Source organism: Vombatus ursinus, unplaced genomic scaffold (assembly GCF_900497805.2).
Source record: "Vombatus ursinus unplaced genomic scaffold, bare-nosed wombat genome assembly UNPS02014909.1, whole genome shotgun sequence".
Lineage (NCBI taxonomy): Eukaryota > Metazoa > Chordata > Mammalia > Diprotodontia > Vombatidae > Vombatus > Vombatus ursinus.
In genome coordinates this window covers 1,625,228-1,650,291 of record NW_020954687.1, presented here as the reverse complement: position 1 = coordinate 1,650,291, position 25,064 = coordinate 1,625,228, and the positions used below count along the sequence as shown (strand labels likewise).

Genomic DNA, 25,064 nt, shown 5'->3' with positions numbered 1-25,064 from the left:
GTTACTCCTCTTCATACACTCTCAGGTTCAGCCAAACTGGACTTCTTGCTGTTCCCCATGTACAACATTCATCTCCTTTCCACAGGCCTTTACAAAGGCTGCCCTGGTGCCTGGAATGTACTCCAATCTTATATCTATCTCTGAGAACCTCTGGCTTTCTTCAGAGATCAACTCAAAAGACTGCTTCTGCCCATGACGTTTCTTGATCCCCACTCTCAGCTGCTAGGACCTCTCCCCCAAAATTACCTTGCATTCATTTTATATATCCTTTATTGGTATACATGTTGCCCCACCCCCAGTAGAATATAAGCTTCTTAAGGGCAGAGATTGTCTCATTCTTTTGTCTTTGAATCTCCACCACCTAGGACTGTGGTTCATATAGAAGGCACTTAACAAATTCTTGTTAAATGCTCACTTGCTTAATTGGTTGATTGATTGGTTGACTTCTGAGATGGTATTTATTAGAATGGAATCTGTGCAGTATTTACTGAGTTTCCACAATCTGCCAGGTTTCGGAACATAAGGAAGGTCTGACTCCTTTGCCACTCACTACCCAACGTCAACGTTGATTAGACAAGTAGAAAGGTTGTGCTCTGTTTGTTTCTTTACTCTCTATGTGACTTTTCATCCTTCCTGCTTAAAGCCCTGATTCCCAGCAGGTCTGCACCAAAATCATTGTCCTAATGCTGAGAGTTTTTTTTTTCATGCTCTAGTAGTTTTACACGGAGAGGAGTAGACTGTTTCTTTAGTAACATGGTGCTGTGGGAAAAGTGCTGGATTCTGAGCGTAGGTTCTTCTTTAAAATAAGGGGAGTAGATGGTTTCATAGGTCCTTTCCACCTGTAAATCTATGCTCCTGCATTTCAAATGTACTTGGAGATTACAAGCCCAGGCTCTCATTCTGGCTTGGTCACTAAATGTGTGTCATTCAGTCAATAAAGCTCTATTAAATGTTTTCTTATTTATTAAGTGTGATTGCATAACATGTATACATGTTATGCAATGTACTAAGCACCAGAGATACAAAGGAAAGCAAAATTCTGGTCCTACCTTCAAGGAACTCCCATTCTAATGGGGGAAACAACATAGAAACAGGTATGTACCTAGCTGGTATGATATAGTATAAATCTGAGATCATCTCAGAGGAAAGGCACTAACAGTGGGTAGGACCAGAAAAGGCCTCGTGCAGAAGGTAGGATTTGAGCCCTCTGACCTAAGTTTCTTCATCTAAGGAACAAGGAGAGTGACTAGATAATTTCTATTAAATCCCTCTGTCTTCCCCTCCCAGACTGATTCTTCAGTGAAGGCAAACTAGGCCATCTTTTGCCTCAGTTCTTACCTAGCCTTTAACTACTGAATGGGTGTGGCCTCAGACAAACTGAGACCTGAGAAAGACCTTAGCTTAAAAAGGCCAAGGTCTCCCATTGTATTTGGGGCCATCCCCAGTCATCCTGACCTATGTCTTGCCACTGGACTCCAATGATTCTGGATGAGAGAGTGAAGCTAATGACTTTGCATAGCTCTGCCTCACTTAAATCCAATTCATTTGCAAGTCAAGATATCACCTTCCTAATGTCATGGTCCTCTTCAGGAACGAAGGACAATGTTAAATTCCTCTATAATGAGCTTCCTGTCTAATGTCTAACTTAAGTGCCTACTGCTGTTACCCCTCTGCTACTGTACTAATACCTAAGGCTATTTTAGAATCTGGACAAAAATTATTCTACCATTGGCCCTGGGCTAAACTTCTCATAAGAGTTCTGAAATATGCAACATGGGGTGATTAAAATTTCAACAAGCAGTTATTGCAATTTACTTAATTGCTGGTTAATTATTATTTGGGGAAGTTTGGCTGTTGAGTGATAGATATTCTTGCCTACCACCTTCTTCCAGCACCATCATAAATCTGTCTGTCATTTAGTGATACCACTCTCACTAGTAGTTCCCCATTCCTTACTTAACTAGATTTTAGAGAGATTATCCTCAGTGCCCTGAGGCCCAGAGTTTCCCATGGCTGAAAGGAGCTCAAGGAAGGGAATGGAGAGTTAGGAGATTAAGTTGGTTTGGGTTTTTATGATCAAGACCAGAGGTGTGGGAAACCAGGAGGTTTTTGGTGGCCATCTCATTCACTTCTCCTGCCTCCAGCCAGCAGTGCCCTTGGCCCAGATGAAGCATCAGTAACTTGTGTTGGGGAAGGTCTCCTTATGAGGATTCTTACCACCACCACCACCACCACCACCCCTCCAGTTCCAATGCAAAAGAAATGTAAGAGATAAGGAGGTAAATGTCAGGGACCCCATCCTAGGGCTTGCTCTCTTCCTCCATGCATCCCTAAACTTCAAATAGCTGCCTTCTGCACACCACATGCCAGGCTCCCCTACAGCCTCAAGACCATGTCCCATCACAGCAATTTTCTGGGCAGGTGGAGGCTAAGTAGAGTAATATAGTCCCTTGAGTCAGGAGGATCTGAATTCAAATTTGGCCTCAGACACTAGACACTTACTAGTTGTGTGACCTTGGGCAAGTCACTTAACCCCAATTGCCTACAAAAAGAAAGAAAAAAAAAGAATCATGCGCAAGAGGGATTCTATTTGTTCTGTTTGGTCCCAGAAGGCTTGAGCAGGAACAATGGGTGAAAGTCACAAAGAGGCAGGCATGATGTCAGGAAAGCTCTCTAACCCTTAGATCTGTCTGTCCTCAAGTGGGCTGCCTCAAGACATGAGGGTCTCCCCTTCTTGGAGGTCTTCAGCCAGAGGCTGAATGATTGCTTGTTGGCTATATTACAGTGGCGATTCTTTTTCACGTATGGGTTAGACTAGGTGGCTGCTGAGATTGTTTTTTGATTCCCAAATTCTGTGATGCTGTGAGCTCAGATCCAGCCTCTGCTACTTGCTTATTAAATCTAAATATTACAAAATCCCCTCTTCGGCCTTCTCTTCTGCCAGATTTAGCGGTCTCAGTGCTTCCTTTGGTATCACAGTCTTTACCCTCTTAACCTTTGGTTGTCTCCCCTCCTCAGAAGTGATAGGTGGGTGGTATGTATACTCAGGCACTGTCCCCTTGGTGACAATGGCCTCCATTCCCTTGGCTGGATAGTGTTTGTGTGTGTGCCTCTTGTATTTTAACATTTACCAGTACATTCCCAAGTCCAGCAGTATCTATAATTGCAATTATATACAGGTTATGTGCTTCAAATTTATTCTTGCATATTATACACACATATGTGCATGTGTGTGTGAGAGGGAAGACATGTACACGTGTTGTCGTTCCAGTGATTGTGGGTCAAACAGAAAATTTACCCCAGGCTGGTCTAAGAGTCATCTGTACATAAAAGGAACCACCACCCTACAATGCAGATGTCCTGTTGCATACGGGGTATGTGCAGTTGTTTACATGAAGCTAGGGTGAGTTGCCATGGTGACAGCTAGCTTGGGGGAGCCTCTTATGCCTTAGAGACCCTGAATTAGCACACCCACCCCTCCAGTTCCCCAAAGCTGTTGCTCCATCTGTGCAGGGAGAAGCCTCCAGCACCAGCCAGGGGAAATGGAGGGAGTTACGGGAAGGCCTCTTACAGCCCTCAGACAAAGCCCCTTGGAGCTGTCCAGAAAGAAAAATAGTTTTACATCCCCTCTATTGGGTCATGCCTGCCCCCCACCTTCACCTCCCATGCTTGTGCTGAGTACTGAGAAAACTTGCTAGACAGAGGGAAGTTATATACTTCCCCCACCCCCAGTCCTAAAACCATTTGTCAGGAGTAGCCATAACCTTGGAAGGTGGTGGGGTGCGCCAGAGTGAAAGGGGAGGATAGGTCCCCAGCTCTTCCAAACTGCCCTTCCTTCTCATAGCCCTCAGGGGGCCTGATGGTCAGGTGAGGCAGAATAAAGTGCTATTTCCAGACTGTATTCTCAGGATTATAGCCTGAATCTTCCTAGCCATCCCGAGTGACCCCTCCCCATTATCCTCCACGAGCAGAGTTCCTGTTCCGGAGTTCCCATGGATCAAATTCAACCTTCTTTCCAGGTGAAAGATCAATTGTCATATCCAACCTGGCCACCAGATGTCGCTGCTGGGAGGGCCGCCAAAAATAGCTCTGCAGAAGTCCCAGATTTCAGCATCCCTCGTCTATGCCCATGTCCTGGGAGGAGAGACCAGATCCTAGGGTGAAAGGTTTCCCTCACCTGGAGTCCCTTTGCTCAGAATCTATATCTGTGGGACAGTTTGAAAGCAGCACTTCCTAATACTGATAGAATCAGATGGGAGGGAAGGGTGGGCATCATCCCAGATGCTAGGATGCAGTGTATTAAGGAATTAAGTTCCTGGGTGGGAATAGGGGGAGACAAGTGGGAAATTTCTTGGGAAGATATAAAAGGACCCCTCCTTCATGTTATATTCTCTTTTCTTTCTTTGGAGATAACTGCTGGACCTCTGAAAGGACATTACTGTTCTATAGCCTTCTTCCTAATCATCCAACTACAGCTAGAGCTCTGAAGTTAAAGTTTTTGTTTCATTTTGTTTGGGTGAGGGGTTGGGGGTGGGGCAGAACAAATCTGACAGATTCCAGAACAATCTGGACCTGTGATTGCATCAATGTTGGGAACTCCCATTATGGAGAATCTCTTCTTCTTCCCTCCCCCACCCCCCAATTACTTATGTAACTTATAGTCTTACAGAATAGCCTGGAGACCTGAAAAGTTAAGTAGCTTGCCCCAGGTTCACAAAGCTAAGACATATCAATGACAGAAATTCAATGTCCGGGTTTTTCCTGACTCTAAGGCCACTTTCTATCCCATGTCTCTCAAGTTAGAGCTTAGGATCACAGATTTAGGGCTGAAAAGAACACAAAATCATTTAGCCTTGCTCCTTTCAGTTTACAGATAAGCAAACCAAGGCAGAAAGACTGACTTCTTCAAGGTCCAAATTAATTCATCAGAAAATTTTAAGTGCGTAATTAATATATGCAAGGCATGGAGTCTTACTAAAGCCTGGAGCTCAGAGATAGTCCCAAGTAACCTTCTTAAACTTTATCCAACTAAAGGGTGAAGGTTAACTTCTCCCCTTTGCTTCTTTATGATATCTTCCTAACCAATAAAATAAGCAGGTTCTCTCTGCTCCCTGGGATTCTTGAGGAGAAGGGGAAGAGTGAATGTTATCTTCAACAGAAGAGAGGAAGAGTCACTGGGCTCTGGTTCCCTCCTTAGCCCACCAGCAAGAAAAATGCTGAGTGAGATTGCTGGATCCTGTCTTTGAATTTGAGTCATCTGGGAGTAAATAGCTTTCTTTGTAGGTCATTGTGTTCCAAGAATAAAGAAGGATCCCTGGGCCTGGACACTGAGCAACTCACCCAAGCTTTCTCTCCTTTCTCAGTTTATCTTTCTTAAATCAAAGGACTTCCTTCCTCCATCTTGCCCTGGAAGCTCCACACTGACAGTTGGGAATCATGAAAAGGGACCAAAAGGGCTGAGGATGACTGCAGGTGCTTTGATAAATGCCAGAAAGGGTGTTGAGATATTTGCACAGGCCCATCTCTGAACTCTCTGACCTCTTCCTGTCAAATCTGACCTTTTCTTCCCACCTGGGAAATATTGATTGGAGTCACTGGTATAATGAAATCAAAGTCTGAACAAATATGGTTTGTTTGCTGTATTATTAAAAACCCTTCTCTTCCTGACCTGGCTCTTAACCAGTAGGGCCTGACAAACTACCCCCCTCCCAGACACACTCATCATCCCCTGCTTCCTAACTGTCTCCAGCCTTTAGAGACATTTCTGTGGCATGGTGACCATGGTCTTGGACCCATTGTTTCACTGCCATGTACCCTACTCCTGAATGCCACATAACAATTGTACTAGAATACCAAGACCTCAGGCAGTTGGCAAAGGAGTCCATTATTGTCTCTTTTTTTTCCTTGCCTACCATCAGGGTGATCTAAAGAACTTCATCTGGAATGTCTAATGCTGGCTGATGAAGAACCGTATAGGATAACAGAATTTAATGCTAAAAGTAACTTAGAGATCATGTATTTCAACCCATCTTTTTATAGATGAATAAAATAAGGCCCAGAGAATATTAAAGTACTAGCCTAAGTGGGAGAAAGGAAGGCAGAGCAGATTTGGGTGTGGAGCTGAAATGTAGGAAAGGTGCCCTGGAGATCTTGGGAGAGGGAGTGGTCGCTGCCAGGACCTGGCTCCCTGCCCATCCCCACCCAACCCTCCTTCCAGCTGGAGAGACAGTCTAAGCAGCCTTTTGCCAGATCCCAGGTTTCAGTCTTGGCAAAGGGGGGAAAAAACCCAACTCTCGAAAGAATTCCAAAGTTTTCTCTTTTCCAGCTGAAATAACCCAACACTCCAGCTGAGTCTGTGGTGGGCCGAGTGGGCAGCTTCATTCATGAGGGATGAGGGAAGGAAAAAGAAGGGGAGAAGGTAGGGGGAGATTTCCTGGCATATCAGACCTCCTGGATTCTTCTCTGTGAAGTCATTCATGAAAACCTCTACCTCCTGGATTCCAGGGAGACATCATAAATTTGCTTCCACTAAGTGCTTGGAGATCCTTAGGTAAAAGCCTTTTGAGTTGTCAAATTCCCTTCTCTCTTGGGCCACTATAAAACAGAAGGGAGGAAGGATCTGCTGATTTGTTTGATACAAAAGGTTCTCCTTCTTGTAGAGTCCATTTAGGTCATAGATGTCATCCACCGTAGAGACAAGTAGGCAGATAAGATGACCTCAGGTAGGTTATTCTTGCCGAAGAATTCTACAGTAGCCAAATCTGCATTTCATTGTCATCAAGGGCACTGATTGTCCCTGGCCTTGGCCCAACACCCTTGGTCCCTAGTATCCATCCCATCGGCACCCTCTCAATCCCTGAACTGCCTCCTGGCCCTTCTATGAATTTGGTTTTTTGTGTGTTTGGTTGGTTGAGTTTTTTTTAGTTTTTTATTTTTAGGCAATTGGGGTTAAGTGACTTGCCCAGGGTCACACAGCTAGCAAGTGTCAAGTGTTTGGGCTGAGGCCGGGTTTGAACTCAGGTCCTCCTGACTTCAGGGCTGGTGCTCTATCCACTGCGCCACCTAGCTGCCCCCCTTCTGGCCCTTCTAAACCAACACTACCCTCCCCCCAAGATAAGTTAGAGCTATCAGGCCTGCTGGGTTCTCCTCCTGGCTCTGCTATTGTGCTATCAGGTTAATCAGAGAAACTTCTTTTAATCCTAATTAGCAGATGGAAGAACCCCACCTGATCTACCTCCCAGGTCCCCCATTGGGAGTGGCGCTTCTCCCTTCTGGCCAGCTGAGGCTCCAGATGTGCCCCCATCAGAATGACTGAGACTCAGAGATGGAGGGAGGGATGGTTGTTGAAGCTAATTTTAATTGGCACAAACCTTGGCAGAGTCCCTTGTTTGTAGGAAAAATTGCCCCAGAGGACAACAGCCAGGTACTCTCAGTATGAACATGGGAGTGGGGGAGGGGGTGGAAGCTCTGAGGGACAGAAGATTTCATTTTTATGGACCATCTTCCAGGGCTGTTGCACACACACACACACACACACACACACACACCAGGCCTGAGGGGAGGCAGCACTATCTCTGTCTTCACCAGTGGAGTCTCCCCAGTGATCTGGCATCCCAGTGATTTGTCCACCTTGCTTATCCTAGCCCTTGTCCTACTGAGTGGTGCCCCATAATCAAAGTCTCCCCTGTGGTCAATCTCCAAACTCATTCTGTCTCTTCCCTCTCTGCAGACCCGGAGTCCCAGAGAAAAAGAACAGTTCAAAATGTCTTGGACCTTCGACAGAACCTGGAGGAGACCATGTCTAGCCTAAGAGGTTCCCAGGTAACTCACAGGTAAGCCTTGGGTTGAGGAGATCTCCCTGGCTCCCTTACTCTCTTCCATCTCTGCCTCCTCCTCCATGGAACAACCCAGTGTCTCTCCAACTGTCTCCCAGATACAGGTACATGGCTCACCCATTGGTGCCCCAGGCTGGCCAGCTGCTGTTTCTCCTCGCCTTCTAGTTGGCCAGATAGTCTTTCACTAAGGCCCTTCCCTTCTAACTAAGATGTCCTTCACCATCCTCCTGCATTTGGCTCCTGGACCAGCACTGCCAGTGGACATCAGAGAGGGTCTTCTTGCTGTGCTTAACACAGCTTTACACTGGCATCATTTCCTGCTTGTGCCTGCCTGCTCCAACCCCATTCCAAATGCAGAGGAACTCCAAGCTCCTGCCTGAGGCCAAAGACCTCTTCTTCCCTCGGCACCTTTCCCCAGCAGCCTGCTGGCCACAGTCTCTGCCCTGACTCAATGTTTCCCTTCCCTGACTCTGCTGGCTGCCCAGATGAGCTCATGCTGTTAGCTCTGTGGGGGGCAGTGGGGGCCAGACTGGGCTCTAGGGGTAATGAGTATAGGAGGCAGCCAGGATTGGGAAATTGTGGGGTGTGAGGGAGAAAGCTGGGTGAGGGACAAGTTGCACCCTCAGTTGAATTAGAAGTGGGTTCCTCCCCTATCTCCTGGGGATGGAAAACTGAGAGCAAAGTTGAAAAAGCTGAGGAGATGGCAGTGATGAGAAGGGCATTTCTCTAAGCCTATGCTCCCAAAACTATGGTAGGACTACATCATAGTCCTCCAAGCATTAAGTACTCAGGCATTTAGCCTATACATCCTAAGAAATTAACATCACCCCACCCCCCAATTTGAGGCATTCCATCACTTAGCCCTCAGACCTAGGCACTAGCTCCTAATTCCAAACCTCAGCCCTGATGCTTAGATCCCATCATCAAGGCTGGGAGTCTTTTTTCAATGTTTTCTGCCGAGCCATTGAAGTCAGATGATGAAGCATGCTGCCCATCTCCTGACAGAGAGGTGATGGACACAAGGCAGAGTGAGACATGTATTTTTGGATATATCGATATGGAACTTTGTTTGCTTGACTATGTGTATTTGGTTCAAAGGTTTTGTTTTTCTTTCTTTTTTTCTTCTTTTCCATTGGGGGTAGGGTAGAAGAGAAAATAAATTTTTATTAATTGAAAAAAAATGAAGTTACAAGATAGATCCTTGGGCATGTTTTCAAAGTCTTCCCTCCTGGGTTAGTGACTGTGCCTGTGCCAAGCCAAACCTTCAGCATGGCTTTTTTAAAGGAAGGAAGATGATGGAGAAATAAATCTGAGGAGGAAAGATAATTGCTGAGGGGAAGGAACAAGAGGGTCCTGCAGACCTCCCCCTAACCAGGATTCAGGCCTGTCTGGTGTGTTCCTGCTATTCCCACTAGCAAACATAGGAGCAGCAAGCAAGCCTGGAAAACCAAACTGGTCAATGGAGTCTAGACATAACACTAGCAACCCCAGTATTCATGAGATTGGTCCAATTCAGAGCGGGCTCCCTCCCCATGTTTCCAAGAGACTCCAACTGCGGAGACCCCAACTAGTCTCCATACCAGCCAAGCTTGGGAAAGAACTCCAGTTTCATCCCAGGGCAAACAGAAAGAGCTTAGTTACTGATGGGGTCACACCCAAAATGACTCATCCCTAGAGGAGCAGAACAGCTTCCATTTCCTTGGCTGGACTGACTCTAACTTGCCAGATGTGGGACAGCTGTGACCAAGGCTTACGGCTGTTTATTGTCTTCAAGAATGGGGCGATGCTCAGAATAACTCCAAAACCCATGTGGAGAGCTAGAGGACTGTCCTCTAGGGGAAGAAATTCATTCAGTACAAAGCTGTTTTTCCCCTCACTGTGTCCCCAGATTGGTTTCCACTCAACCTTTTGATCAGATATTTTTACTTTTATTCTTAGTATATGTCACATATCATGACAGAAAGGCAAGGTGTTGTGAGGGAAAGAAAGCTAGCCTCAGAGCCAGGAAAACCTGCATTCAAGACCTGCCTTTGACACATATAGTTATGTGACCCTGGACCAGTCATTTAACTCATCAACGCTCTAAGTAACTCTCTAGGACTCTCAGTTGAAGAGACAGCACCAACCTGCATTGATAGAAGGGGTTCCCTGTAGCAATGAATCCCTGGTCCAGTGCCTAGTCTTCCCTGGATTTTTGCAGCCCTTTCACTTTTCAAAGCACATCCAATCAACTGGCCCATTTCAGTTCTAACATAAGGTGTTGGCCTGTAAATTTAAGAATCCCTATGTTGTTAATGAGACAACTTGGGGAGGGGAGTGAATTGACCCAGCTTACCTGAGGTCTTACACATTGTTGCTGGTGGAGCTGGGATGAGAACCCAGGTCTTCTTGGCTCCCAGCAAAGGTCCGATGAGCTCCAAGGCTAGGCCATGGAGGGGCAGGAGGGTCACGACTAACAGGTTTGATGTAGATTCAATTCCTTTTCAGAAACCTTTGCACCCATTAAGGTCCAGTTCCACTTCTACTATTTCTACCAGCAGTGATGTTTCCATCTGAGAGTGGATTGGGGGAAGGGGAGGAGGGAGGCTTGGGGTCTTGTTGGAGAAGGGAAAGGGGAGAGAATTGTCTGGAGCTGAGGGAGAGTGGCCGTGGGGAAGTGAAACTTTCCATTCTCCCTTGTGTAAGCCTACTTTCCACCCCCCTACTCTGAGGCAGGAACTGAAGGCTAGTGTGGAATTGGGGGTGGGGGGTATGTCCTAATAAAGCTCAGTAACTTCTGCAATAAAATCTCTTCCTGAGTCAAAGGATGGTTCTCCCTAAGGCCTTGGGGCCCCTCACCCTCAGCAATTTCCCCAGACTTTATTATGTCTGGGGAATAAAGAGAAGAAAGTAATTTGGGAAGAGGCTTCTTAAGCATCAGCTTGGCAGACAAGCTGATGGGTCAGGACAAGAAGAGAATAACTCAAGCTCTCAATACCCCATACCCTGTCTGATCACAAAGTTCTATTATGATACTAATTGATGTGTAGCAGACTCAGCCCCAACTTTTCTGGACTTTCAGGGCCTTCCAGGGTGATCTTATCAAACTTTCGCCATGGTTTCATAGGGCACTTAGTTGGGTGGAAAACTTTGTGGGCCACTGGGCAGAGAAATTCAGACACTGCCACCCATGTCACTTCTCTGTAATTCAGTTCGATGGGTCTTTCTTGAGTATGCCCTGTGAGCCCAGCATTGCTCTAAGCCCAAGGGAGAGTGGAAGAGTCTTGCTGGTTCTCATGAGTGATATAGAATCACAGGATCATAGAACTAATGTGGAAAGGGATATTGGAGTCAATCTAATCTAACTCCTCATTTCAGATCTATGAAGGTTTAGCGACTTGCCCAAGATCCCACAAATAGTCAAAGGTAGGATTTGAATCCAGGTGCTCTGACGTTCCATCTCTGTGCTTTTACCCAGGCTGTTCCCAACGTGCCCAGAATGTGTTCCCTTCCTCACAGCTGTCTCTTCCTGACCCATTTTGGGGTTTTCCTAGCAAAGATATTGGACTAGTTTATCATTTCATTCTCCAGCTTATTTTACAGATGAGGAAACCGAGACAAACAGGCTTAAGTGACTTGCCCAGGGTCACACAGCTAGTTAAGTGTCTGAGGCCAGATTTGAATCCAGAAAGATGAGTCTTCCTGACTCCAGGCCCAGCATGCTATCCACTGCTGCCCTTAGAAGCCCTAGTTTCTTTCAAAGCTCAGCTCAAACAGGGTCTTCCATATTAGGTCTTTCCTGATCTCCCCAGCTGCTAGTGCCTCGTCCACAAAATTACCTCATATTTATTATGTATCTAGTTATGTGGTTACATGTTGTCTCCCTCTCTCAATAGAAGATAAGCTTTCTGAGGGCAGGGGCTATTACATTTATGATGTATCCCTAGCACTCTGCCCTATTTCTGGCACATAATAGATGCTTAATTAATACTTTTCAGCTGCCTGGTTGACGAAGACAACAGGAGCATAAGACAAAGCCTTGTGCTTGGAGTTTCTAATCCTTAAGGAGACAAGATTGTCACATATATAATAACTGAAGAACACTCTAAGTGGTATATGACAAATAGAATAGAATCAAGTGCCCAAACAGTACTGACTGTCCTGCCAGTGGTCCCAAAAGAGGAGAGATGAGTATGGGTTGCATATTTGGAGAATGGTACTCGAAACAAGGCTATGGGTCACTTTGAGATGGGTGGACAGGAAATCAGAGGGCATTCCAGCCAGGATAAGAGGATGTTAAGGTGGTGGAAAATAGGGGCAGGCATTGGTCTTGGAAATAATGCTGGGAGGCAGTAAGATACAGTGAAAAGAGTCCAAGACTGGGAGTCAGTGTATCTGGGTTCTAGGCTTGGCTCTGCCAATTCACAATTAACTATGTGACCTTAGACAAGCCTCTTATCTTCCCCAGGCCTCAATTTCCTCCTCTGCAAAATGAAGGAATTGGAATTTGGCATAATGCTATACCAAGATAAAATCAAAATGGGTACATGATTTAGATATAAAGACAGATACTATAAGCAAACTAGGAGAGCAAGGAATAGTTTACCTATCAGATCTATGGAGAAAGAAAGAATTTATGGTCAAACAAGAGATACAAAACATTATGAAATGCAAAATGGATGAATTTGATTACATTCAATTGAAAAGCTTTTGCACAGACAAAGCCAATGCATCCAGGATTAGAAGGGAAACAGAAAACTGGGAAACAATTTTTACAACCAGTGTCTCTGATAAAGACCTTATTTCTAAAATATATGAAGAACTGAGTTGAATTTATAAGAATACCAGTCATTCCCAGATTGATCAATGGTCAAAGGATATGAACAGACAGTTTTCAGAGGAAGAAATTAAGATATCTATAGTCATATGAAAAAATGCTCTAAATAACTATTGATTAGAAATCAAAACGACTCTGAGGTGCCACATCACACCTATCAGATTGGCCAACATGACAAAATAGAAAAAGGAATTTGGCACAATGGAAAGAGTACTTTGGGATCAGAAGACCTGGGTTCAAGTCTCAGCTTTGCCACTTACTACAGGCAGACATATACCTATGTGACCCTAGACATGTCACTTAACTTCTCTTCATCTATAAAATAAAGAACTAGTTGACTCCTCAGGTCTCTTCCATCTTTAGATCCATAATTTAGATAGGAATAATGGATAGAGCACTGAGCCTAGGGTCAGGAAGACTTGAGTTCAAATCTAGCCTCAGACACTTACTAGCTATGTGACCCTGAGCCTCAGTTTCCTCATCTGTAAAATGAGGCTAATTCTAGCACCTACCTCTTAGGGTTGTTATGAGAATCAAATGAGATCATAATTGTAAAGCACTTAGCACAGAGTCTGGCACATAGTAAGGGCTATATAAATGTTAGCTATTATTATTATTATTAATTCTGTGATTTATTGAAAAAAAATCTCTTCCAGCTCTGAAGTTCTTTGATTCCTAAGAGCTCACCTTTTTCTTACCCATAGCTCCCTGGAGATGACCTGCTATGACAGTGATGATGCCAACCCCCGCAGTGTGTCCAGCCTCTCCAACCGCTCCTCCCCACTCTCTTGGCGCTACGGACAATCCAGCCCCCGCCTGCAGGCGGGTGATGCACCTTCAGTGGGTGGGAGCTGCCGCTCCGAGGGCCCTCCAGCCTGGTACATGCATGGCGAGAGAGCCCACTATTCTCACACTATGCCTATGCGAAGTCCCAGCAAACTCAGCCACATCTCCCGCCTTGAGCTAGTTGAGTCTTTGGATTCTGATGAGGTTGATCTCAAATCTGGCTATATGAGTGACAGTGACCTCATGGGCAAGACCATGACAGAGGATGACGACATCACCACAGGGTAAGGCTTTTGAGAACATGGCTTAGAAGGGAAAAGAGAGGGCCATCTTTGTTGGCTTGGTAGAGACTGAGATACTTATGAGTTCTTTTAGATTCTTTGCATTTTAACAAGAATGGAGATTTGATCCTCCCCTTTGTTTAGAACCCTGTGGAGCCCTTCCACCAAGTTCTGGGCTATGTATTTGCTAGAAGGAAAAGAAGAATTAGAGACGTCAATAAAATGGGGAGGGGAAAAGAAGGATGGCATTTGTATATGTAGCTTATTCTTTCTGTGTATGGTTGGTATGGTTTTATGGTCTAAGGAAGGCAGAAACTGGACTTTGTGGAGCTAATCAGCCAGTGATGGTGAATCCCTTTTCAAGTTGCAGAGGAGGTACCAACCTGAACTGGTATAGGGAGTTCCTTTTTTCAATGCAAGAACAGCTCCATTTTCTAACCCTGTTACAGCTTATTCTCTGATAAGTTGCTACCTGGACTTCCTATCTTGGTACTCTTCCCTTCCCAACCTTTAAAAGACTCCTCATCTCTCCTTTCTTCCACAGAGACTTCTAAATCTTTTCTCCTTACTGCTCCTTGTCCTTTCCAAGTCATTCTTACACTTAGGGCAAATTCAGTTGAGGGTTGGGACGTAGAAGATCCAGTCATTGTTGGGATGGATTTATTGCAGAAGTCATGGGAGTTAAACACATTGAAGAACTGGGAACTAGGGAACTGAAAGGGAACAGGGGTTGGAATGAAGAAAACTGAAGCCAGGTATTGAACGGATTGAGGAGAAAATGATCTAGAGGTCTATAAATAGCAGCAAAAAGAAGGAATCTGGATAAGATGAAATGAACTTGACCTGTTGGTCAGTCCTTCAGTTGGGTCCAACTCTTCATGACCCCGGACCACAGCACACCAGGCCCTTCTATCCTCCACTATCTCTCCAAGTCTGTCCAAGCTCATGTTCCTTTTTCCCATGACACTATCCATCTCATCCTCTGCCATCCCCTTTTCCTTTTGCCTTTAATCTTTCTCAACCTCAGAGTCTTTTCCAATGAGTCCTGTCTTCTCATTATGTGGCCAAAATATTTAAGCTTCATCTTTAGTATTTGACCTTCCAGTGAATACTCTGAATTAATTTCTATAAGTATTGACTGATTTGATCCCCTTGCTGTCCAAGGGACTCTCAATGTCTTCTCTATCATTCAGCTTTCTTCTCCCCTCCATTCTACACATACTTGTACAGCAGTGAGAATGGATCCCTAATAGAAAATACAGAGTTTCTTTCCTTGGATATCTTTAAAGCTGAGAGAGCTTCCTTTCTGAATGGGACAATTTCACTTGAGTCTTGCTTCAAGGCAGGAGAGAAGACATAATGAATTCTAGATGTCTTCTATAAGCCAAAGATTCTAGGATTTTTATTTATCAGATATGCCTTCTAATCATCAGGCCCACATTTGAAGTATTTCCAGTGGGGTAGGAGCTGTTAATCTTTGCACTCTCCTGGTAAATCTTTCAAGAGCCCAGGATCATTTCCACACTTGTATAACATCCCAGTGATAGGCTATATCTCTGTTGTCCGAGGACCAACCTATCACAATTCTAATAAACTCATCACCAGGGCAAGGAATTTTTTGGCCACAGTAATTCTCAATTCTCAAATAACTAGTAGACCTAAGTTATGGAACAATTACGATCAGAGCTGTTGGGGCAATCATAAATCCTTGAAGAACTGAAGTAAATACTCCTTGTAATAAGCCCATCATCATTTCCTATTACTTATTGACATAGAAGTAATTTTCTGTTCCCATATCCCAGTGCCTTAGTGATGAACACAATTTTAAACATGCTAAAATAATGAAAAAGAAGGAAAGAGAATTAGATCAAAGGAAATACTGATTGACTCTCCAGCTGTAGGAAGACACATACCCTTCTCAATGGGAGTGTTTTCTGACGATTTGCCCAAGAAACTCAAGAAAGAGTCACCAGTTCTATTCTGTGCTCTGTCACAATAAGCGATTAGGATTAGTTACTTCTGTCAACTTCAATTTCTCTCCTAGTAATAGCAGAATAATACTTTTTTCAATTTCACACTCTTTATAAATGAGGTAAGAAATTACTATTTGTCTACATAATATTTACTCATTCATTCATTTTTGTTCACCAAACACATATTTGTTGATCATCTGTGATGTTCAGGGCCCTGTTCTTGTTTACAATTTAACCAAAAGACAATGTAGTCTCTGATTGGTGATTGCCAAAGATATTAGTCTGGGCCCCAGACTACTGTGTTTGGGAGACACCAGTCAGAGACCATGTCACACAAAGTTGAGATGTCAGAGCTAAGACTAAAATAAGTCTAGTGCCCTAACTAGCTGTGTAAAATAGTCATCACCACTTTGAGCCTTGGTTTTCTCATCTGCCAAATGGATGAGTTAGACTAGATGCTTCCTGAGGGCCACCTATGAACTGCAAGAACATTTACTGTCACTTGAGAAACTGGGCAGCTCTTTTCTAGGAACACACATATCATGTGTCCTTCCTAGCCATACGGTTCTCTGAAACTTCTTTTGGCCTCTGAAAGCTAGAAGGCATATCACATTAAACTCACATTTGTATAGAGCTTTACTTGTGGCTTGTAAATCACTTTCCTCCCAGCAGTCCTGAAGTATATAGTGCAAATATTATTCTCTCCTCCTTCCTCCCGTTTTACGAAAGAGTAAGAGTTTATTATGAGAAGAGGAGCTTCAGCTCGTGCAGGTCACCAGTCCCCCCCATCTTACTGCTCTTCCTTTCCACCCTGATCCTGTGATGCCAGCCACCCTCCTGTAATGGGACTCCCCAAATCATGTAGTTCCCTACAAGTCTTTAGCACTAGGAGAAGCCAAAAGTCCCTAGGACCCTCACCAGGTGACTTCCCCACTTGACCCAGGGGCAGGGTAGGGGAATAAAGAAAGGGAACAAGCATTTATTAAGTACCTACTATGTGCCTGACACCATGCTAAATGCTTTACAAATGTTACTTCACTTGATCCTTACAATGGTTCCATAACTTCAGACACTATTGTTGTCACCATTATATAATTGAAGATACTGAGACAGAGGTTAAGTGACTTTCCCAGGGTCACACAGAAAATAGGTGTTAAAGTTCAGATTTGAACTCAAGTCTTCCTGACTCCAGGCCCACTGATCTGTCCATTGATCCACCTAACTGTAAAAGGAAGGTCAGTTATCCAACATTCTCCTCCCATACTCCTTTGCAGGGTTTAGACCTAGTACTAACCCAAGCTCTAAGTCTCAGACTTAAATGTCTAAATAGTCTTCCCTCTTATTCCTTCCCTCTCAGTTCTTTCATTTTCAGCCCCTATTCCTTTAAACTACTGGTCCCTTCTCTTCCAACACCATGAGCCCCACCTTCTGCCCTTTGGCACATAGTGATCCCTGATCATTTGTACATTTCCCTGTCCCAAATCTGTCAGGGCTGAACTGTGGAAAAATGACTCAGACCCAGATGGCAGTTTGGGGAGGAACACAAGTGAAGGAGGGGACCACAACGTTCTAGCTAACTGCTCCCATCCTCCAAGACAGGAGATCCTAAAACACAGATTGGGCTCCAATAATCTCAAATCTTTATCTGGCAGGTCTCCAGACTGCCACCTTGTCCCCTTCTCTGAGATTTGCTGAGATTAAAAGTGATGTAGTGGGTAGAAACAGGAGTTGGAGTCAGAAAGACCTAAGATCACATCCTAGCTGGGTGATTCTTAGCAAATCACTGAACCTCTCTGTTAGCTTCCTCCTCTGTAAAATGGGGTTAATAATAGCACCAACCTTACGGGGTTGTTGTGAGGCTCAAATGAGACTATATATTAAGTATTTTGCAAACTTCAAAGCATTAGGTAAGCGGCAGCTACTGATTATTAATCCCAATGAGAAAGAGAATAAAACCAGCCATGAGGCCTCCTCCCCTGATCTGATCAAAGGTTTTAACCAGAAACTTAGTCTCAGTGACTCCCAGCAGAAAAAGTAACTTCTTTCTGAAGCATTCAGGAGCACCCAAAACAAGTTTTCGCTCCCTGGACTTATTCCGACCCAAGCAGCCTGCTCTCTTCCTTGGCCTTCTGAGACAAATTTGGAGGGATCTGGACCAGGGAAGGTCCAGCCAATTAAGCAGCTTTGAAGCAAAACAACTGACTCACGTATAGGGTTGTTTACTGCCTGTTGACTCTGGGACTGGCCTGACCTTGGATCCTCAGATCAGCCTGGCCAGGAGCCGGACTGGAAAGGAAGCATCCCTGCACACACCATGCACTGAGCTCCTACTATATGCCCAGCCCTCGTATTGAACCAGTAGGAGATGGGCAGAGAAAATAGGCAGCCTTTCTGACAAGGAACACAGTTTCTGCCCTCAGGATATTCTCTGCATGATGAGGAAGGCATGATTTACGCCCTCAGAGAGCTCCTAGTCTAATGGGGGAGAAAGCCTATTCCCTCAGGGAGCTAGCTCCCTATCAATGGGAGTGACAATCTCTGTCTTCAGGAAGCTTCCAATCTGATGGAAAGACAGTCCTTGCACATGTGTAAGCAAACACTCGTGTGCAAAAATCAGGCCTAATAATTGAGGGACCTAAGCACAAAGACTGAACCAATAGAAATTAAATTAAGCTATAGCCCTAGTGTGTTGTGTTCTATGTTCCTTCTGGGAGTATAGCAAAAGTCTCTCTGCCTTTGTCTATAAATTGTTGTATTTCCCTTTATAAAGAAGACATGCTCCTGGCTGGGGAAGGGGGGGGGGGTGTGGAGAGAGAAGCAGAAATCAAGATTTTGTAAATTACTTCCAGTTTTCCCTATTATTTACACAATTTGGGAGCTATTTTGTCTTTGTTCTGACTGGTCTTTGGTTTTAACTTTTTCCATTCCTGGCTTCTCAGACCAAATAATCTATGCACAGGAAACCCAGAGTTCACACTGATGATCCCTTTGTAACCATAAGGATTTTTTTTTAAGAAATATGAATAATTGCTCCTCAATTTATGACTTGTTTAAAGTTTTAGATTTCCATCTCTCCTTCTTGTTTTGCTTTTGGAAAAGTAGGACACATCTGCGTTTCCAATGAATCTTGCAAGGAATATGCCATGTTTGCTTAAAAACCAATCTTTTAAGTTGTCATCATTTTAGAAAAGCCCTACCATTAGAAATACTCTGACCCATGTCAATGGCTTGGCTGCCTCTGTAGGACCAGCTACCTAGCTTCCTTGTCTGGGCACTGAAAAGAACCTTTTCTCAGTGAGAAGTGAAACCAAGACTTGGGTTCTCGCTTCCCTAGCAAAATGAAGTGAGTAGATATGAACCAGATAAGCTGTGAAAAATCAAGTTGATTCTGAGACACTCCACATCAAAAACCTCTCCTCTGACTGGGGAAGAGGAGTACGGTGGTTCCCCATTGCCTGCTAAATAAAATACAAACTCAGAGCCTTCTATAGCCTGGCTCTAATCTACCTTTCTAGCCTTATTTTACACTGTTCCCAATAGTCACAGTATCCTCCAAACAAACTAAACTACTTAAAACTCAGGATCATAGATCTAGGCCTGGAAGGCTCTCAGAGGCCATCTGATCCAACCTTCTCATTTTACAAAGGAGAAAATGAAGGCCCAGAGAGGGCTTTACTTTCTCTTGTCCAGAGCCAGACTGGCAGGTATCGGGGTGGGAATGTTCTTCCTACTAGCCCACACTGCCTCCCTTGCATTCATCCTGCCTTCCCTTGCCCCTGTGCATTTTCACATGCAATCCTCCATATCTAGAACAAACTTCCCTCTCCACATCCATAAAAATCCTTCTCCTTCAGTGCCCAGCCCTGGTGTGCCCTGAAGCCTTCTCTGTTTAATCCCATCCTCACCACTAGAAGCCAGGCTTCCCTCCTTAAATTTCTCATGTCATGCTGTTTGACTTCTCATTTTTTTTTTCAGTTTTTGTTATTGTTAAGTACTTGGCTCGTGTCCCCCACCCAGGAGACTGTAGGATCTTTGCGAGTAGGGGCTCTGTGGTGTTTATTAACACCAGCACTGAGAGCCTATTAGCCTGCACATAAAAGGCATTTAATAAATGTCCGTTGGATTGACATCAGCTTCACCATATGATTCTAACCCAGCAAACACTCTTAGGATGGTGCCTTCAGTGCAGTACTTAACACATAGTAAATGCTTAATAAGTACTCTTTCATTCATTCATTCATCCTTTGTGCTCCCAAATCCGTTGCCAGGCTGTTAGTCTGATCTTAGGAAAGGCAAATTCTTTCTAATATCAGGGAGGACACACAGTCATAAGAAAGGCAAAACCAATTGCTACTACTCTGTTGTGGGTCAGGGTAGGGTGCGTTCACTAATATTACATGACCTTCTTGTCATCTGTCAGTACTGTTAGCTTGCGTTCAACTTGTAATCAAACTAAAATCCTTGTCTCTCTTCTTTTTATTTGAACTCTTATTGTCTTATCTCCCCATCTTTGCAGTTGATTTTTTTTAATTAAATTTCATTTTGTTAATTCCAGCTTCCTGAGATCTTTATTAAAAACTTGATTCTGGGGCAGCTAGGTGGCGCAGTGGATAGAGCTCCAGCTTTGGAGTCAGGAGGACCTGAGTTCAAAATCAGACACTTGACACTTACTAGCTGTGTGACCCTGGGCAGATCATTTAATTGCCTTACCAAAAGGCCAAAAAAAAGCAAAAAAAAAAAAGAAGAAGAAGAAGAAGAAGAAGAAAACTTGATTCTCTCATTCATTCTCTCTCTTTTTAACATATTTGATGTTCATCCCACTCTTTGCCATCTTCAGAGTTTCTGAGAGGGCTGTCTCTAGCTTCATATAAGTCAATGATAATATATATATACATATTTTTTTTTTAAGAAGAAGATTGCAGGACAGCTGGGTAATGCAGTGGATAGAGCTTTGGCCTTGGAGTCAGGAGGACTTGAGTTCAAATCCGACCTCAGACACTTGATACTTACTAGCTGTGTGACACTAGGCAAGTCATTTAACCCCGATTGCCTCACCAAAAAGCAAATTAAAAAAAAAGAAGATTGGAACCCTGGGGCATAATAGTAGAGACCTGTCCCCAGCATGACTTCAGCATATTAACGGCCTTCTCTGGGTCTGGTCACTCTTGTTTGGGATTATACAGGGAAGGCTTCATGGCACACCTGGACTGGGCTTTGAAGGAGAAGGATTTTGATGGGTTGAGCTGTGCAGAGGGTAATCTGTTCTAGATATGGGGGATTGCATGTGAAAATGCACAGGAGCAGGGGAAGGCAGGATGAATGCAAGGGAGGCAGTGTGGGATAGTAGGAAGAACACAGTAGTGGGTTATAAATCTACCCAATTCTTCTCTCAATCAGCCTCTATTTCTCCATCTTATTCACCAGAACAATATTATCAAATACCTTGCTGCAATTTAATCTAAACACACTCTGCCTGAGGCAGTTTCCCGATCTATCTATCAGCCTAGTTATTTTGTCCTATGGCATGGTAGCACTCAGGCCCAGGCATCTGTGTGAGCTGAGCCAGGTCCAGAGGGGGTGGTTAAGGCTGAGGCAAGGCTCGGTCCTAATCTGGCAGTTAATAACAGGAAGAATTGAAATTGGTACAAATGTGGAAGGGTCAGGCTAGGGGAGGCCAGAGCAATTTAACTATGGGCAGATCATTCTGCACAAGGGGCAAAAGCAGAATAATCTAGGTAGGTTTGAGTGGCCTTTTTGAGATCAGGGGTGATCAGAGCCAAGCAAGGTGTTGAGTGACAACCAAAGGCCAGAGGCCAGAGTAGAGAAAGGGAGGCTCCACTGAGAAAGGCAAGCAGCTTTCAAGAAATACCAGTAAAGGGTAATCCAAAAGCTAGAACATAAATTCAGAGAGAGAGCATTCATTTCTCAAGGAAACAAATGGTAGAGTGGAAAAATTAGCTAGATCTGGAGTTTGGAGACCTGGCTTTAGATCCTGACTGAGCAGCTAACTGACCTTAAACTAGTGATTTCTCCTCCCTAAGCCTCAGTTTTCTCATCTGAGGGTTAGACTAAATAACCTTTTAGGTCCTTTCTTGCTCTAAATCTATAATCCCTTCATTCTAAGGGGATCAAGTTCTGAAGAATGAGTTACATGCTTCAAAGGAGGAATTTCTGTGAAAATGATTCTTTAGCTACCTCAGTGCCTTTCCATAAGGCAGCAACTGCCTACACCAGAAGGGTATGTTGACCATGCCCTTCTCCCCTTGCTTCTTAATGTAATCCAGGTACAAGGAACAAGTAAGTGCTTTTGACAATATTAATCTTATTTTTAAAAAAGAAAAGAAAAAGAAATAAGTATGGCATGTATTAGGCAGCTAAGTGGTGTGGTAGCTAGAGTAGTGGGCCTGGAGTCAAAAAGACTCGTCTTCCTGAGTTCAAATCCAGCCTGGGACACTCACTAGCTGTGTGACCCTAGGCAAGTCATTTCACCCTGTTTGCCTCAGTTTCCTCATTTGTAAAATGAGCTGGAGAAGGAAATAGCAAACCACTCCAATATCTCTGCCAAGAAAACACCAAATAGGGTCACAAAGAGTCAGATACAAGTGAACAACAACAATGGCATATATTACTTCTGGTGTACCCATAATATCTCTCAGTACTCGCCACTTTCTTTTTAAATGCTCACAAGCCATCTGTTTAGTAATCCATCCCAGAATTTTACTGGCAGTTCACTTTATACTCACAGGCCCAGGAGTTCTGGGAACCCAGTTTCCAGAATATACTTTTTTCCTATTTTTGAAAAAGTGATACATTTGCTAGCCTTCAGTCTCAAAGTATCTTTCTGGTTCACCAACAGTTCCACAAAGATTACCAGTGCTAGCTTATACATGATAGGACATTTGAAGTAGCACTCCATTCTCTTGCCATATCCTGACCTATCTTGACTTCTACTCCATGATTATTCTACCCTTCTCAGTATAAAGATCATGGGATCATAGATTTAGAGCTGTAGGGCACCTGAGAGGCCAATGGGTCTCACCTCTCATGTTAAAGAAAAGCAAACTGAGGCTGGGAGAGGTTAAGTGACTTACCCAGGGTCACACAGCTACTATCTGAGACAAGATTTTAGTACCAGATTCTTGACTCTAAGTCAAGGGCTCTACTTGTTACAGTGCTTAGTATAGTGCCTGGCACATAGTAGGTGCTTAATAAATGCTTGTTGACTCACACATCACCTAGGTGCCTTCCTATTGGCAAAATAACAGCAGAGCAGTTTTGACTTTCTTTCTTGTTCCTCTTTCTTTTAATTTAAATAGCTCTTTTTTTTATCCTTAGCATTTTTCACAAGGCTCAGCTTATTCCAGATGTGAGCCTTCCTGAGGCTCTCCTTACAGTTTCTTCCCATTATTTCCTTACTCATCCGTAGAATTTCAGATTTAAAAGAAGCCTTGTTTAGTACAGAAGCACGAATCCCTGCCATAGTATCCCTAACAAATGGTCATCAAAGCTCTACTAGAAGACCTCAGGAGATTGAAAACTGCCTCCCTTTCAGGGCAGCCTAATTCACTGAGTCTCCCTGGCTTCTGACAAGACTCAACTTTGCTGCTAACCCTGCATCAAGCCTTTCTTGTCCTTCCACTTGTGACAACTTTGCCTTCTCCTTCCTCAAATTAACTTACGTTTCTGTCAGAGATTCAGAGTGAGAAGGAACCCTAGAAGTGGATCATCAAGTCCAACCATCTCATTTCATGAATGAAGAAACTGAGGGCCAGAGAGGTTAAGTTATTTGCCCAAGATCACACAGTCAGTAAGTGTCCATGGCAGGATTTAAACCTAGCACTTTTCAGACTCCAAATCCAACCCTATACCTAGCTGCCTCTCTATGTGGTTTTTGCCTTTGTAACCCTAGTACATATCACAGGGCCTTGAACAAAGTAAGGCTTAATTAATGTTTGTTAAATGAATTGAAGTTAGTTAACCTCCTAGAGCCTGAGTGTTCTCATCTGTTCCATGAGAACAATAATACATACTCTGCCTACTTCATGGAAATAAGTCGATCTGTGAAAATGCCTTCTAAATTGAAACACTCTATGTGGAGGTAACATCATAGTCATTTGTGAAGTTTTATACTTGACCACTTTTTCCCCAAAACAGCTGAGGGCTAGCCCATTTCTCTCTCACCCTAACCTCCTTAGCCTTCTTTTTGTCCACGGTGGTTATTCTCAGCTCCTTCAATAGTTCTTCATAGAAAATGGATCCTGGGCCCCTCTTCATCCTCATCATCCTCTTCCTGGTATACTCTAGTTCAGGGGTGGGGAACCTGAAGCCTCAAGGCCACAAAAGGTTTGGATTCTGTCAAAGGGCTGCACTTGAGGACCTAGACGGTCACATGTGGCCTTGAGACTGCAGGTCCCCCACCCCTGCTCTAGTTTGTCAAGTACTTTCCAAAAAGTGGTACCTTGACCAGAACACAATATTTCAGATGTGGTCTACCCTAGTGTATCGTGACTGCCTTCTGTCCACACAGATAAGTGAGAGTAAACTGTTGACAGTTCTAGGTGACAACCTAAAGAATTTCTACTACTTATAGAAGAGATATCTATTTTCTGAAAATAGCAGACACTGGGATTTTATCTAATCAGTGGGGATAAGGAAACTCTCCCAGTCACCAGCTTTTCCATTCCCCATTTCCCCCTCTCCCCATCCCGGCCTTTGGTATCCAGAATCATGGGAGGGGGTGGGGAAAGCCATGAAGTATTGGCTATAGTTGATCTATAAAAATAGTTAAAATAGGGAATTGAGCAAGATAATCACTAAGGTTCCTTCCAACTTGAAGACCTTTCATCCTAAAAGGTGTCTGTGTAATCTCATGTTCCCTTATGTAAAATGGCAGATTGGGCATGCCATGTGCTACTCTAAAGTGTTTTAAGAGTCTCTGGTGTGGCAACAAGACTGGAACTCCAAGAAGGCAGGATGATAGAGTATGAATTGCCCTGACCTAGGATCCAGGAGACCTATGTTCAAATCATACTTGTATCCTAATTTGTTGTGCAGCTTTGGGCAAGTCACTTCCCATTTTGGGGCCTCAGTTTCCTCATCTATAAAATTAGGTCATGATGACTCTCTCTTAAGTCTTTTCCAACTTTGACTATCAATGAGCCTATGATGGGTCGGAAAAATAGTTTCCTAGAGCATGTGGGCAGAGGCCCTCAACACTTTTAAATGAAATAAGCAAGCTCAATCTTGAAAGGGCTCAGGGTGAAAAGATCTTTTTTTCTACTCATTATCTGCAGAGCTTATTTATTTCCAGTTTGTTTCCCTGGTGTGTATATGTGTGTGTGTGTGTGTGTGTGTGTGTGTGTGTGTGTGTGTG

The 25,064-nt window shown here is 43.9% G+C and overlaps 1 protein-coding gene across 5 annotated transcripts in view; it reads left to right on the top strand.

The window, feature by feature from the left end:
• The window catches only part of NAV1 (neuron navigator 1), a 344,868-nt gene that overhangs the window by 225,294 nt on the left and 94,510 nt on the right, over nt 1-25,064 (top strand). For all 5 annotated transcript variants that reach the window (XM_027843396.1, XM_027843395.1, XM_027843394.1 and 2 more), the window contains exons 5-6: nt 7,730-7,832; nt 13,356-13,721. In XM_027843396.1, coding sequence (XP_027699197.1) covers nt 7,730-7,832; nt 13,356-13,721 — 469 coding nt within the window. The remainder of the gene's footprint in view (nt 1-7,729; nt 7,833-13,355; nt 13,722-25,064) is intronic.